Source organism: Gymnogyps californianus, chromosome 7 (genome assembly GCF_018139145.2).
Source record: "Gymnogyps californianus isolate 813 chromosome 7, ASM1813914v2, whole genome shotgun sequence".
Classification (NCBI taxonomy): Eukaryota; Metazoa; Chordata; class Aves; order Accipitriformes; family Cathartidae; genus Gymnogyps; species Gymnogyps californianus.
This window is the reverse complement of record NC_059477.1, coordinates 13,354,739-13,370,589: the sequence shown is the minus strand read 5'-3', so window position 1 is coordinate 13,370,589 and position 15,851 is coordinate 13,354,739. Positions and strand designations below refer to the sequence as shown.

Sequence of the window (15,851 nt, the reverse complement as noted above, 5' to 3'; positions counted from 1 at the left end):
AATCTAAATATATAGAATTAATTTTCCTATAAATTTTAAAACAATCAAAATCTTTATTAGTAGTAAACCAAAATATTAAATGTAAAAAAAATCAGATTGAATAAACATGAGGAAAAGCAACTTTGAAGCTATAAAAAGAAGTTCAAATTACCTTATCCTCAGCAAAATAACCTTAATCCCTGTGACAGCTACAGATTAATTTTTATCTCGAGTATCATGAGCTGTTTTTACATCTTTTTCCTGGCAAGAGCTTCTAATCTATCAACTGATCTGGTAAAACAAGCACATTTAGTGAAGATTCAACAGGCAATGTAACATTATTTATGCAGTACCTAAAGTAAACGACCATTTTGCAGAACAATTAAAAGAACTGCATGCTAGAAAATAACCAAGTAAATTTTCTTTGTTATAGAACATCAGTTTGAGCAACAAAACCAGCAAGGATGGAGAAAACAAGGAAAGAAGGGTAGTAGCAACAAGAATATGATTTCAGAGTTACTTAAAATAACATCTGCACATCTTCAGGTCATTTTCTTTATCCTTTGCTACTTTGAAAGTTATCTATATTAAAAGGAAAGGAAGAAACTAATGCGTAAAGCCCTAGGCCTTATACTTTTATTGAAAATGACATGCTTTTATTTGGAACACTGTAGCAGTCTAGCTGGTAACACCTGAGGCTGTGTGGAATAACAGGACCTTCAATGAAAAAATAATTAAGACCATCTCCAAAAAGATTTTTTTTTTCTGAGAAAATGAAGCATGTGCTTCTGTTTCTCGCTTTCAAACCATGGGCAATAGAGAGAAACAACCATTTAGAAAAACACTGTGTTTTGCTGTTGCAGTGCCAGTACAGGGAACACAAGTGTAACAGATACTTCTTTTGGATTTCTAATGACACAGCTGGTGATGTTGATAAACAGTGAAAACTAGCAAGAACATTTCATTTTAAAAAAACCCAATTAATTACAGACTTGGTAAAAAGATACAAGAAAAAAAAAATAAAAATATTCTACGTGTAATTCTTTTTTAAATAACATTGAATTAGGATAGAATCTATGTTTCCAACCATTTCTGCACCTGTTCATAATGGTCTTGCTAATGTAGTGACATATAGAGCGTGTTTCAGAAAGACAAAGTCTGTTTGCCGAAACTTCTCAGATAATATTTTTAACAGCTCTGTTTTGCAATACAGATCACATTGCCTTGGTGATATGGTAAGTTTTGTATTGGAAGAATTTTCATACTGATGGAATACTTTTTTTTCCTGTGAGGTTCTATATGAAAACATCTTGCTGTCCTTATTACTGTACATTTACTATCTTTGCATGCTCTCTGGAACTGGTGACCACAGCTAGTCAAGCTCTCTATTTAGGGGATAAAGGTCCTCTATGTAAAATACCTCGCTAGTGGCATATTTAACTCCAAATTCATACATGGAATGTTCTTCAGGATCCCAGGGAAGCTGCCTTGGGGCTACAGACTGTCATAAAAAAACAACAACAGAAGACAGTTGTGGTATTACTGAAATATTTGTAAATAATGCTTTTGTTCCTCTCCCTGTTTATGGTTACAGTTCAAGACTTACTTACATGTAGAATGGACACATCTGAAAGCTATATCCAGGAGTACGTTTCGATATGTATGACTCATTTTTCTGTCAAAAGAGGCAGCTGAAATTCTGGCAAGTCACAGGAGAAGGACGTAGGTTCCCCTTGTTGAACTTCATGAGATTCCTCTTGGCCCATTTCTCCAGACTGTCCAGGTCCCTCTGAATGGCAGCATAACCATCCAGTGTTTCAGCCACTGCTCCCAGTTTTGTATCAACGGCAAATTTGTGTAGGCTGCACGCTGTCTTATCATACAGGTCATTAATGAAGATGTTAAACAGTACCGGCCCCAGTATGAAACCCTAGGGAGCTCTAGTGTTTTGCCTCCAACTGGACTGTATGCCATGGATCACAACCCTCTGGGACTGGCGGTTCAGCCAGTTTTCAACCCACCTCACTGCGCACTTAACTAACACATACTTTGTCAGCTTGTCTGTGGGATGTTATCAGAGATCATGTCAAAAGCCTTACTAAAGCTGAGACAAACAACATCTACTGCTCTCCCCTCACCCACTATGCTAGTTGTCTCATTGTAGAAGGCTACCAGATTAATAAAGCATGATTTCCCCTTCGTAAATCAATGCCGATTACTCCCAATCACCTTCTTGTCTTTAACATGTGTGGAAACAGTTTCCAGGACTATTTTCTCCATCAACTTCCCAGGTTACAATGGAAGCTACAATGAAGTACAAAGAGTACAGTTTGGTTTGGTATTTTTAAGAACATATTATAAATTTAAGAGTATCACCTTAAAAAGAGGTGTACCGTATCAGACCAAAGGTCTAGCTAGCCAAAGAACTGGTCTCTGAAAGTTTCAACAGTGAATGCTCTTGGAAAAAGTATAAAAATTGGTCAAATGCATAGTAAGGCTTCTCCAGAATACTCTTCCAGCCTTCAACAATTTGCAATTCAGGGACATCCTGTGCCAGAAACGGTGTTTCTGGTAATTCCTCATAGATTTTTCGTCCATTAATTTGTCCGATCAATTTTTAAGCCCATGTAAACTAAGAACATCTATTCCTGTAGTAAGGAATTCCTCAGCGTAACTGCATACTGTGTGAAGAACCACCTTCTATAATCAAAAGAAGTTAACTTATTTATATCTCATTAAAAATGTGCTATGACTATCTTGGTTGCAAAATTAACCTGAACATTATTCGATGTAATCTGTAAAAGCTGTGCGGGCTGTGAGCTATAGCCTGCAGCTGGCAGCATCTACGATTCAGACAATGCCAGACAACTGTTTGTCAGCTGACATGGATTATGGAATGCAGAAGCGATTAATGAGAATCCAGAGGGGAAGCAGTACAAAAACCTGACAGCTGAATGGTATGATGCGGCTGTATTAGTTGTCACACTAGCACTCTCTCAATTGGAAACTCAAGGTGTTGCTTTGTCTGGATCCTATTGACTACTGAATTTCTATTGCAGTGCTATTTTCTTTCTGGCTGCCTCTGGCACATACTCTGGACACTAGACTTCTCTCTACTATTCCTCAAAATGAGACTTCCTCGTTCAAATTTTAGTATGATTCTGTCAAATCCAAAAGTCAACTATCAAAAAAAAGGGACTGTCTCCATCTATTTCAGTAGATTTATTACAATTTGGGATGCTTGTGTCTGTTCCACCCAGCACCGAGGAACGGTTCTACTCATGGTAAATAGGAACAACTCACATTAAAATTCCCAAAGGTGATTTATTTTTAATTCTCACTAAAATGTACACTTTTCTTACAAATTAAGAAGTGCTGCAAACTCTTTGAACAGATTATTAATTACTGACTAGAAATGCAAAACACAGGAGGGGAGCCTAACCTGTATTTGCCTTCCTCAGTAAAGTATTCTGTGTCCCTTATACAGGGGCTCCTTTCCAGGAAACTGGAAGATCTTTACTAATCAAAGAGCAATAAGCACTCTATACTGCTAAACATTTTTTTTTTTTTTTTTTTAAATTGTACCCATTTTAGACGTATTGTTCGTAAAGGCAATTCTCTTGTCTTCTTCAAATACATTTTGATTTACTTTTAAAGCTTCTTTTATTTTTTACTCTATAGACTGGGGAATCCAGAAATTGTGTATCTGTAAACTGATCCCCACGCCTTAATTTGCTGTAAACAAAAGAAATAAGAGACATCATGTATGAATATCACCAAGCACCTATGTAACTATAATAATTATGTAATTATAACAACAATTCCAAATGGTAAATACTCTCAGTGAAAACTTGATACACCAAAGATACTAAATTTATGCAAAATAAATGTCTGAAATAGCAAGGCATAGATAACTACTGTTTTCCAAAATAATGCTAAAAATAGTAGTCTTTTAATGTTTTTTTAATTTATCATATTAATCTGAGTAATCATAACTTATTCCTATAAGACAAAACTCAAAAATTATTTAAACCAAAAGCTTAACAGCATCCATTCAAGACAGTATAGTTGAAAATAAAATGTAAATAGGAGACAGTAATCTAAAACCTTGAGTGACATCCACATTTTTTTCTGTTATTAGTTACTGTCTCTCTCCAGAAATACAGAACCTTAACATGGTGGGGTAAAAGAGAAGAATGTGTCAATATCATAATATTACCGCATTTTAGCATGCAATTCAATTAGTAAAAGAAAAAATTAACTCTAATCCCTTTGCATTTCTTTTACAAGCTATCTGGTATAAATATTTCTAAAAAGCCAGTGGTAAAGTGAAAAGACACTTCCTACATTACTTTTAGCTCCTATTTGTCCTCAGTCTCATTGCTTCAATTAATTGTTTGCTTACTTACAGAGGTAAACAAAAATATTTTGAGGGTGTATGAGAACATTGCGATAATTTTTTCAGTTTGTGGATTTATTTTCTTCTCTTCCCACAGTTTTGCCAGAAAAGGAAGACATATTCCTTTTACACCTTTGTCATAAAGTTGCTACAATCCTTTCACTCTCAACACTATTACGGGGAAATCTTGATACTGTCTTTACCTCATGAATATGCATTCTACTCAAACACACATAACACAGCATAATTTTTCCTTAAATTAATATTACACTTAAAAAACCCCCAACAAACCAAACAAAAAACCCCAACCAACTTTGTGGCAAAAAACTTTCAGAATATTTTCAGAAGTAATCAACTTAAAGGTCCATTGGGATTTAGATCTATTCACTTAAGTGCAAATGTATTATTTTTCTTAATGGAGGTTTGGATTTAAAATCCTCTTTTAAATTTTAATAGTTATTACACAATTTATGTCTTGTCTTTTAACAATCTCGGAAATCCTGTGCCACAAAATTTGCTAAGAACACTGAGAGGTAAATAACTAATTATCAAATTAATATATATTAAAATTCAAATGATTTCTTATATTAGATACAGCTGGTTAAAGCAAAATGACTGAATTATATAATATTAGTTCATAAATTATCTTGCCACTTGACAATATTACAATGACATTATTATGGTATAAGTTTACATTTAAGTATAACATTTACAATTATCCACCTCTAAAGGGGTTTATATCATGATAAACATTAAGAATTCACCATTCACTACTAGTATAAAATATTATATGCTATATTAAATTTTGAGACTTGAATACTGTTGGTGTCTTACTTTGGCACTTGGAAATCCTGCCACACCAACAGGAAATGTTTTATATCAACACTGAAGTATCTTTGCAAAAGAGATTTGTGAAAGAGAGAGTTCAACTGTTTATTTGGGAGTTTTAATAGCAAATCTTTACTGGGGACAGTTACATACTCCAAAAACCAAACAAAAGCCCTAATTTACTTATACCTACCGGTTTAGATTGGGTTCTTTGTAGCAAATAGTGGCTCTTCCTCGTCTAGATGGTGCTGCTGAGTTTTCTTCTAAAGTTTTGGGGGATTTAGGTAAGAAAGTGTGAGATTGCTTACTAGTATTTGTCAGATCTTGCAAAGCCTTTCTCCCTGTGAATACAGTAGTTTATATGCCTCATTTTAAATATTTTCTGAATCATTAAGCAAACTTTCAATTCATAATTATTTTTAATTAGTATTTCTTAATTCAGTTACTTTGATTACTGCTTCTACTCTAAAGATGCTCAACAAAAAATGGGACAGATGATCAAAGAAAATGCCACTACAGCAGCTTTCAACCTACCCAAATTTGGAGCTGTTTGAGGTCTGCCATGGCTCTTGGGACATTTGAAGAAAGCCCCGTAAGTACTGTAATTTGCAGCTAGCTGCTTAAGACTCCCAAGAATTATTGCATTTAAAAAAGTAAAACTGCACACAGCTCACGGCCTTGCATGCAGGGGGAGGGCATACATGTATAATCTGAAGATTCAACCTGTACAAGAGTTCTCTAGTACTGCATTTTCCAACTTCATGCCTGCTCTTTGGGCGTATTGCATAAAATGAGCATAGCAAGGTGATTAAGTGAGCCTCCTTATCTTCAAAACTGTATACTACCAAACCATTTACAATGCCTCGCATTTTGAACCACTGAACATGTCCACAAGGAATACTCCATAAAAAAAGTAACCAGCCTTGGTAGAAGAAGTACTATTTGTGTCAGCTTTCTGTAATCCTTTAAGACCAATTCAGAATGCCAGACTAAACAATCAATATTTAATTTGGAGACAAATATTTTGATAACTTGGGAGAAATATTGAAATTCTTATTTAGCCCACATTTCAAAGAATTCTAAACCATTTATAGATCATAGTCTCTCTGCACTAAGATTTAATGCAGACAGCAATCCAAGACGAAATAAATAATCTTAATCTGTATTCCTTAAAAGTTCTTCCAAGAGTGTACATTCCTCACTGATACAGGTCAAGTTTTAGATTTACTGCATCCAGATGAGAACATTGGCAATGTAGTTTTTCAAAGGAACTGAATTTAAAACTCTCTTATCTTCACTTCTTGAGTTTGAACGCTTTACCTTAAATGCTTTGTGGCAGCAAATGGATGCTATTGATCTCATAGAGGAAATTCATACACACATGGGATAAATGATGCATTTTTTGTTGTGCCTATCTTAAGACTAATAAGTTCTATCACTGTATATTTACATACCTGTCAAAAAAGTGAAGATTTTGTTTCTTTATTATAGCATCTGAATGCCTTGTACAGTCTAGCATACACACTCTTAACTGATGGTCAAGCTGATAGTGCTGAATTACTATTGCTCTGCAGTAGAATTCTGTGCTGACATCAAGTAAAACATCTCAGTGGATAAGTGATCATTTCATCAATAGTCTTCTGACATGTTGTTAAGCAGAGACATAAAGTCAGAAGTTCTTCATTGGATTTCTGCTAACTTTACTTCTAAGTATGAGAGACATATTAAGGTAACTTTGGGCTGCTTGCAGCAAGTCTCTCCTGATTTATGAAGGCAAAGAAAAAGCATTGTCTTTTGAAGGAGTTCATTAGGGAAGAGCAATGCTCATTTGTTTTAAATGAGAGGGCTCTCCAATCATGAAAAACTTCCCAAGTTTGGCTAACTCACAAATCAATCTTGATTTGTACTAGTTTTAAAGTGAAAGTAAACTGTTATTCTGAGCTTTTCCTAAAGCTTAAGATTAGAGATCAGGTCAGCTTCTTTTTAAGCAGTAAGAGTTTTGAGACATCTATGAGTCTGCATTATTTAGGAAAGCTGGATGCCTTTGAATGTGAATATTTATGTTCACATAGATCTAACTATATAGAGACTTTCATTACAGGAGACTTCCAACGTATATTTCTAAGTACAGCTCAAGGTAGTGATCAGAAGAGCTGGCATCATCAGAAAGGATGGAATTTCCTTGCTTTCTTTTAATTCAAGCTATGGATTTGGATGTAGGATGAAAAATGAACTGGTTTTTGAACTATGCTTAAACAGAGAAGATCAACTGATTAGCTTGCTTTTTATGTCAGTAGTCTTTGATACTGCTGATCACAAGGGTTTACTAATTTATCACTAAAGCTAATAAAATTATGGGATCCTTTTTCTGCCCTCCAAAGAAGGAATCAAAGATGAGAAGATGCAACTGCAAATTACCAGGACTAATACCTCCCACGATGGTCTAATTCTGCCAGTATTCCTATTCTGTGGTCATGTAAAATAAGAGATTTTTTTGGCCATTGTGTCCTAGCATTCAAGTGAAGCCAACGCAGTATTTGCTTGATAATTTGGGATTCAAACTATTAATTTGAGCTAGGAAACTGTCTAGGTGTTGGGACATTCTGAGAGAAAATGAAGTATACAGGAACTGTTGAGAAGAAATGTTTACAAAATAGACCCCTCATGCTACAGAACTTCAAAGCTACATTTTAAAGCATATTTAAACTCTAGCATAGATGTGTTAGTCATATATTCCTTTAGCTCCTCTACGGTAATTTCATTGTATGATAGAAGAATCTAAACCTATCTTGCAGACTACACTAAAGTTTGATATTTTCTTAACTTAATGTTTCTTACTTAAAAAAGAGGTTGTCACATGAAAGTTTGTTCATGGATAGATTCTAGAGAAAACCTGCTCAAAGTACTTTTTTTAGATCTCAGAATTCCTGTTGAATTGCAGTGTTTCTAAAGAAATACAAATGAAATCTTTAAGTTCAGCTATGTTCTCCATTTATGAAGGGAACAGTGTAGTTCACTCTTATTTCCCTTGTATAAAAGCTCAAGCTATTGTACCTCTTCTATCCCCAACTTTCTGAATTCCATCACATTCTTTGAAAAATGAATACATGCTCCAACTATAATTGCTCCTCAAGAATGTAGACTACTTACATCTGCCCAACTAAATGTCATCTTGGAATGTATTGAAAAGTAACAAGGATATTAGTTACCACAATTAAAAAAGATATTGTGACTGATACATGATATAGAATATGAATAATTTTAGTGATTTTCAGTCTTACCTTTTTCCACTCCTGTTTTATCCACTCTAAGCAAGCAATAAGAGTAGGATAGTATTAAGAGAAGATACCTTACCACTATTTCAGGCACTACCTAATTCAAAATACCATTTTTTTTCTCACCCATACACTTACCATGACAAGGTTTCAGAGTCTTTTTGTAAGTCTCTTTAGAAATATGATCCAGTTTTTGTTCTGCTTTTCCAGCATCCAGTGCTTTATGATGATCATTTTCCCCACAGATTTCAGAGTTTTGCAGTATAGAGAAGTTCATGGAAGCATTGTGGTTATTAAGAGCTGGGAGCTCCACATTGGAAAGACCTTCCTGGAAAAAGCTATCTACATTTAATGGCATATTCTTAGAACATTGAACAGGTACGAGTTTTAAAAATTCTGATTTTTGAACCATAGGCTTTAACTTGCTCATAAAGGAATCTATCTCATGAGGGACTTCCTGGTCATCCAAAATATTCTGCCCCCCCTGATCAATATGCCTGAAACAATTTTTTTCTGGTCTGGTCTCAGTAATATCAGAACTAAACCTCTGTTTGTGCTTTACCTGATTATCAGGAGAATTACTAATGTGAGGGCTTTTATGTGCCACTGATGAGGAATCTACTTTCTTTAATGTATTAGCGTCATCATCAACTTGTTCTTTAGCTTGTGGTGTATTCATAGCTACACCATTCTGAGTAACTAAAGCTACTTGCATTTGCTGAGTTTCGGTTATTTTATTTCCACAAACAGCCTCTGCATGCAATGCATCCTTATTTTTTAATTCTTCATTTTTACAAAGTGAGAACTGTGGAAGATTTTCTTTTGGTGTTACATATGCTTTCTGGCTAGCCTTTGCCAATGTACGTTTTAATCCACCTGGTGAAAAATGGCTACTCTTTTGGTCTGCTTTCTGAGCAATTTTATGAATGCCGTCACTTTCAGTTTCTCCACTTTGTCTGTAACTACTGTTTTTGTTGTATTTTCTCTTTATAATATTCTTCTGGTCTTGTTTTCTCTTGCTGTCATGTTGGTGTATCTCCGTTTGAGACTTTTTTGAAATATATTCTCCATACTGCCCATTTTCCTCTCTACAGTATTTTGCTGTGTTCATTTTGGAAGGGTTTTGAAAAGTTTTCCTGTTTATTTTTGGTCTGCTATGTTTCTCATTTGTATGCAGAAAGTCCCACTGTAAAGGCAATACATTAGAAGTGTTATCTTGGAATCGTAAATTTTCAGCACAATAAACTTCTGGTGGGATCTTGTTAATAGATGAGTTTGAGTCTGCTTTTTGGATTTTGCTTTCCACGTCTTCAAACATTTCAAAGAAAGTTTCTTTATTTGTCTCCTGTTTTCTTGGACTCATTGAGTTAACCTGGTCTGTCCTCCTAGTATCTCTAGCTTTACTTGGACAATTTTGTGCTTGATAATATTTGCTGGTATTTAGCAAACTCTGTTTCCCTACAGAACTTCCTGTAGGTAGCTGTTCTGTGTGACTTTGGAGGAGTTGAGTTTGAGAGTCAGTAGTTTTTGAAACTTCACTATTGTCAGTCCTAGTGTGCCTTTCTTCTGCATAAAAATTTGAACTGACTTCAGTCTTGCTTTTAATTTTCTCTTTATCCTTCTTAGAGTGTTTTACTTTTCTGAAATTTGCCAATATTTTATCAGAATTGGCATTACTATTTTTTTTTTGGTGTAATTTATCTTTGTCTTTCGATGTAACTGTGAGTAGTTCACCTGCATCACTGGCAGTCAACTCCATATCAGCATCATAAACAGTTTCTTCAGGCTTCATCTTGTCAGTAAAAAGTAGCTTCTTAAAAGCTATCTTACTTTCATTGCTAAATTTAAGAGGTGAAGGAATAATGCGAGACAAGTCACTTGAACTTTCCTGCAAATTCATGCCATTGGTGTTGCTGCCGCTGTTGACACCATGATGAGGCAGATTATTTGAGCTACATTTTTTATCAAAATCCTTTATATTAGGTTGAGTTTTTGACTTCTGAAGTACTGCATGTTTCTTTCTTTCAGTCACATTTCCACAGAATGGCAATGAATTATCATTATATTGTTTTGTAAGCTCCTCAGACTGTCTTAAAGATTGTGTATTTTTGACATGAAACAGGAAGGCACTACCGCAAGTTAGTTCTGGGCGTGACTGATTTTCTGCAAAGAGAAAAATTTCAGCAGCTTGGGGAAAGAAAGAATAGACCATAGTTATCAGAATAAGATTACTGAAGGTTGGACCAGAAGCATGGAAAATTACAAACTGCTTTTTTTTTTTACTGAATACACACATTCTGTGGTTGGTCCTTAAAAATTTAGTTAACTAGAACTAATTTCCTATTTTACCAAAGTTGGACTCTTGAAATAGGATATAAATAAAAAAGTATTTTTCTATAACTACTTCAGTTATTATTTGGTTATCTTATCAAAGTTTTATTCTGTTCACATTAATTTTGTTACATTTCAGCTGTGTTATTTCAATGAACATTACCGTACAAGTGATTGTCAGGACACCTATACTTATGGGTAAGCATTCTATTTTTTATTAGTTTATTACAGTTTAGGAATCTTACTATACCTTCTGTATCACACATCAAGTAATGAATTATTAAATATTAATTCTCAGGTAGCTCTGAAAAATAAATCACCTGTACAGAAATACATCATACCTTTTAAAAATATATTTTTGTCAACGGTTGTTTCCACGGGGTCTATTTCAATTAACTTTTGATTATTTGTACCAGAAGGCAATGATAATGCAAACTTGAATTGATCTGAATGCATTTCCTTTGACAAAATAGTGGTACACTTGTAAGAATTTGGTATTTCACACACAGAAGGGCTATCTTGCTGTTTTGCATTAGCTGTTGCAATTAAAGGAAGCTTCACTGGCAATTCTGCAGATCTGAAAAGAGGAAATTTTACTGTGAAGACTTTTATTACATTTTATGCCATAACATTCAATTGTTTAAAACATTCCCTTAATAATGTGTAAAAGTAGAAAACAAGTATGAAATCTGGTTCTATCTTAGGGGCAAATGTATTTTTTACGATAGAGAATCCCGCTTTGTGCTGGTGAGATCCCATGAAGAAAGCAGCAAGTTATTCAAACACAAGTTTTGTCTACCACTCTATATATAAATTCCAAGTTGCAAATAGGTAATTTCTGAATTAGACAGGAAATAGTTTCTCATTACCTCAAAAATACCTAGGATAACATACAAAGATTAGTTGTAAAAAAATCCACAGACACTTATCAACTTCCACATTTAATATAACCACCTACCTAGCTGACCGACATGTACTCTTGAACTGGTTATCAGTAGGGCTACTTGGACCAGGTGATAGAGGAAGAGAATTCTGAAGATGCTTTCAAAAGAAGAACAGTGGGGAAGTAGAAACAGCTGAATATTCTCTTATGTCTTAAGTATCAGAAATATCCCCAGAAAAGAAAAAAAAAAAAACGAATGGCCAAAAAATAGAAGGATGGATGAAAGGTGCATGATATTCAAACACACACAATAATTTTAAAGAAAAATTTTTTGTAGCAAAACTTATCAAAATCTGTAACCTACTTGCATCCCAAAACAACGTATAGACTTTTTTAATGTAGATATCATTAATGCAAAGTGCATTATATATATAGAAGTACAGAGCCACACTAAGCAACTGTTTAGAACAGACAATAAAAATAATTTTTTTTAAACTAACTGTAATTTTGCCATGACAGAAGGACTAACGTGGACTATGTTTTCCAGTCAAGTTTCCACATGCAAGATATTTATTGCAGCACTAAGCAAGGAAGGCAAGTAGCTCGCCCATTTTTTTTTTACCCACGACTTCATCAGAGCTAATTGATATTTAGCTTGTCGATACTTTGCAAACAAGATTAAATCCTAAATTTTTAGTGCAAGCAACAGCAAAATTTAGTTGATTTCACTAGACTAGGGTTTCATTCCAAGTTTTAAGGAATTGGGGTAAATGTTTTAAAATACATACATAATTTCAACATTGCACTCATTTAGATGTTTTGAAGATATTATCCTGGAAAATGAGTTCAATATGGTAATAGTTCAAAAAACATCTTACCTCAGAAAGACTGCTTATTTCTATTGCAGTTAAGAGGTTGTTATTCAAAAATGCTTCTATTTCTATAAGGGTTTTATTCTGCATGTAAAAGAAAAAGTAATTTAAAAAAATATATTTTAGGTGGCTTCTGGCTTAAGAAAAGACAAGATATAAAGTTGAATCTATGTTGTAATTTTTTTTTCTTTAAACTTAATTGAGCACAGACTGATTTTTAATACCATCTCAATACCTATAAATATAAAGGTGAAGCTAACACTAAAATAGCTATGGATAGACATATACACTGATGGACAAAACAGTAAGTACAAAAAAATCTTATGAAAGAAAAATCAAATGTGAATACCACGCTATCAGATGATATAACTTCACAAATCTGAGATGTATATTTTAAATCACCATTTTAAGAAGCAATATTAAGTTTCAAAAAAAGGTAAAAGCTTAGTTCAACTGATCTAAGTTTAAATGGCATTATTTGGAACATACCAAACAATTTAGTTTTTGACGAAGCAAGATATTATGAAGCTGCAGCTTTTCTACTTCCTTCTGAAGAAAAATCTTCTCATTCCTTAGCTTCCGAGAATTTTCTTTCTCCACACTCAAAGCCACAGCTAATGCTTTATTATTTTGTTTTAACGATACTTTAAACATAGATGAGTTATCTAAAGGCGACAAAATCATATTATTTTTCAACAGCTTCAGTTCCAGGCCCTCTCTGCATGAACGATCACTATATGACAACATTTTTATCTGTAGGTTTTGGTGGAACAATAGCAGAGCCTAACACTTTCTAATATAAAACTGTTTCTGTTGGCTGTCATTCTGATGACTACTCTGTCAGCTTCCTATTCAAGTTTATTTCATGCACGGATTCTGCTCTAGTCTGGATTTTTTTAGGTAAGGTTATTTTATGAAGAAAGCATTTAAAAATGGATAGTTTCACAGGCATAAAAATGTTTCAAAATTTCTAAAAAACAAATATACATTTTACAAATTAAAAAGTTCAAACATTTTGAGCATAAATGTGAGTTTTGACAACAGAAAGAAAAAAGCTTTAAATTAGAAATATACTTTCCACTGTCCTAATGAAAACCTCCCTACTCATATCTGTTACAGAATGTTTTAGGAAGTTAACTTCTTTTTTTTTTCCAGTGACACTGCATATTACCAAGACGATTTTTTTTGCCTCATGTTCATAGTATACACAGAGTTAACTTGAGCTGAAGGTAGAGACAAGTCTGATCATACTCTTTTATAGTACAAAAAGGAGCAAGGTTATCCTGAAATCTGCTCCAACCACATTTCTTCATTGTCTTATGTTATTACTTCTGTGATCTGTAATCCAAAATTTGCGAGGCCTTACTTCTTTGCTTTGGAAAACAGGCAACAACAGTGGAATCTTGTTAATCCAAACATTATGCTTTGAAATTACTATTCAGCTTAGTGAATTATTTGTATGACTGCAGTGTGGAGATTTCTAAAGGACATTAGTATTATTCATCTATACTGTTTATTTTTCACTGAAAATTAGTGTTTTTGACAAAGCCACAGTAAGTTCAAAAATATATATATACACAAACAACAAAAAAATACATCAATATATACACAAACAACAAAAATTCTTGCTGCACAAATCACAGAAAGAGAAGCAGAAGTCAACATTCACTGAACCATGCTGCTTGAATTAGAGAGCTCTGAAATAGCGGTGTTTCACTACATTTATAGTTTCCCTACCTTTTGCAGAAGAGGATCTGAGATGTTCCATAGTGGTGTTTTTGTCAGAGCCAGAAGAAAAACCCAACCATCTACCATGACAAACCTATGTTTGCATTTAATCTTGATTTACTGGGAAAACAAAGTACCTTCTGGCAAGTGATTAAATCAGCAGATTAATATTTGTAGTTTTCCTTGATTCAGTAAACGACTCAATGAAGAATTTTATATAAATCCCATTTTGCAAATGGAAATACTAGGTATTTTACCATGGCAACTATATTTTTAAAAGTCATTGATTTTACTCATTTTGGTACCTCAGTTTTTAGACGCCCCAAATGGACGTGGACATGGATGTTAGAAATGTACTTAAGAACACTCTTTTAAAAAAACACTGGCATGCCAAAGAGCAAGCACTGAAAATACTCAGAGAATTAGATAAATAAACAACTTATAATCATGTGTTTTAACTTCCAGAGTCTCCTAAAATTCTCAACATACCACATTAATATTTTTAACAGGCAGCAATTCAGTAAATCACATTAAATACAATTACTATTCCTTTTGAAGTCATACATTCTAAGTACAGTAAATGGCTTCAGTTTTATTTTAACAGGACTTACTTAATATTTTAGTTTTGATTTTAGATGCTAAAGAAGCATTCCATTTTACAGCTTGTAATGTTCCATCCCTCTTCTTCATGTGTCCTTTAACAGCATCCGAGGTGAAAATGGTAGATGGTTTAGCAGTTGCTTGTTTATCCATCATCAAAACGAACCTGTACATTGTCAAGAGAAATGCCCAAATAATACACGGTCTTTCTCACACTTTTTAAAATTAAGTTTCATTACCTCTTATCAGGATTTGTTATCTCTGAAGTTGACAAAATTGCTTCAGTCTTTACCTTTGTTCAATTAATTCAAACAGGTTAATGAATCGTTCCTTGAGACTTAAGTCACATCACAGAGTGGGAAAATATTTAACTAATAAACATGAAGGCTAAAAGGATCATGGATTTTTGATCTCGTCCATTCCCTCAAGTTATCTATCCAAGTTTACACTTGAAAGGGAAAAAAACCCCAAGGTTCTATCGCTTCACAGTATGACCAGACCAGCAGTTGCTTTGTCAGGACAAATTTTAAATTGAAGCGTTCAAATAAACCGCATTGTATATGCTATAAATTTAAATAAACAGCAAGAGAGACCGGCCCGCAAGCACAGGTAGAACAGGGAGCGCCGTCCCAGCAAACCGTCCCACCCGGCCGTCGGGCCTCTCCAGCCCTCACAGGCGAGAAGCAGCGCGCGCGCGACTGCTCGCGCCTCGCCCCGGGCGCCGCCAACGGCTGCGCGGGCGCCAGCGGCCGTTGGGCCGAGCCGCTCGCTGTGGCACGCCTCGCGGCTGGCGGGGGCCCGGCAGTGGCGCGGGGAGGGCAGGCCGAGGCAGGGCTGCGAGGCCGGGGGCGGGTGGGCACACAGCCCCTGACTGAACGTCAGGCGAGAGGCAGAGAGCGCGGCCTTAAACCTGCAAACTGATCCATGCCCACGTTTTTATTGTATGAAGAGATATT

At 34.7% G+C, this 15,851-nt stretch overlaps 2 protein-coding genes across 2 annotated transcripts; both read right to left on the bottom strand.

Moving 5' to 3' along the window:
- Positions 1 to 3,586: 3,586 nt before the first annotated feature.
- LOC127018649 (uncharacterized) lies at positions 3,587 to 9,732 on the bottom strand. The gene is made up of 3 exons (XM_050900371.1): positions 8,620 to 9,732; positions 5,400 to 5,547; positions 3,587 to 3,714 (listed from the first exon to the last, which is right to left on the bottom strand). Exons 1-3 carry the CDS (start codon positions 9,590 to 9,592, stop codon positions 3,609 to 3,611), a joined length of 1,227 nt encoding a protein of 408 aa, XP_050756328.1. The 5' UTR covers positions 9,593 to 9,732; the 3' UTR covers positions 3,587 to 3,608.
- On the bottom strand, positions 9,645 to 15,462 carry SGO2 (shugoshin 2). Its single transcript, XM_050899986.1, has 7 exons — positions 14,907 to 15,462; positions 13,057 to 13,232; positions 12,574 to 12,651; positions 11,771 to 11,853; positions 11,154 to 11,389; positions 10,216 to 10,644; positions 9,645 to 9,667 (listed from the first exon to the last, which is right to left on the bottom strand). The coding sequence occupies exons 1-7, from the start codon at positions 15,067 to 15,069 to the stop codon at positions 9,645 to 9,647; spliced, it is 1,188 nt and encodes a 395-aa protein (XP_050755943.1). The 5' UTR covers positions 15,070 to 15,462.
- Between the last annotated feature and the right edge of the window lie 389 nt (positions 15,463 to 15,851).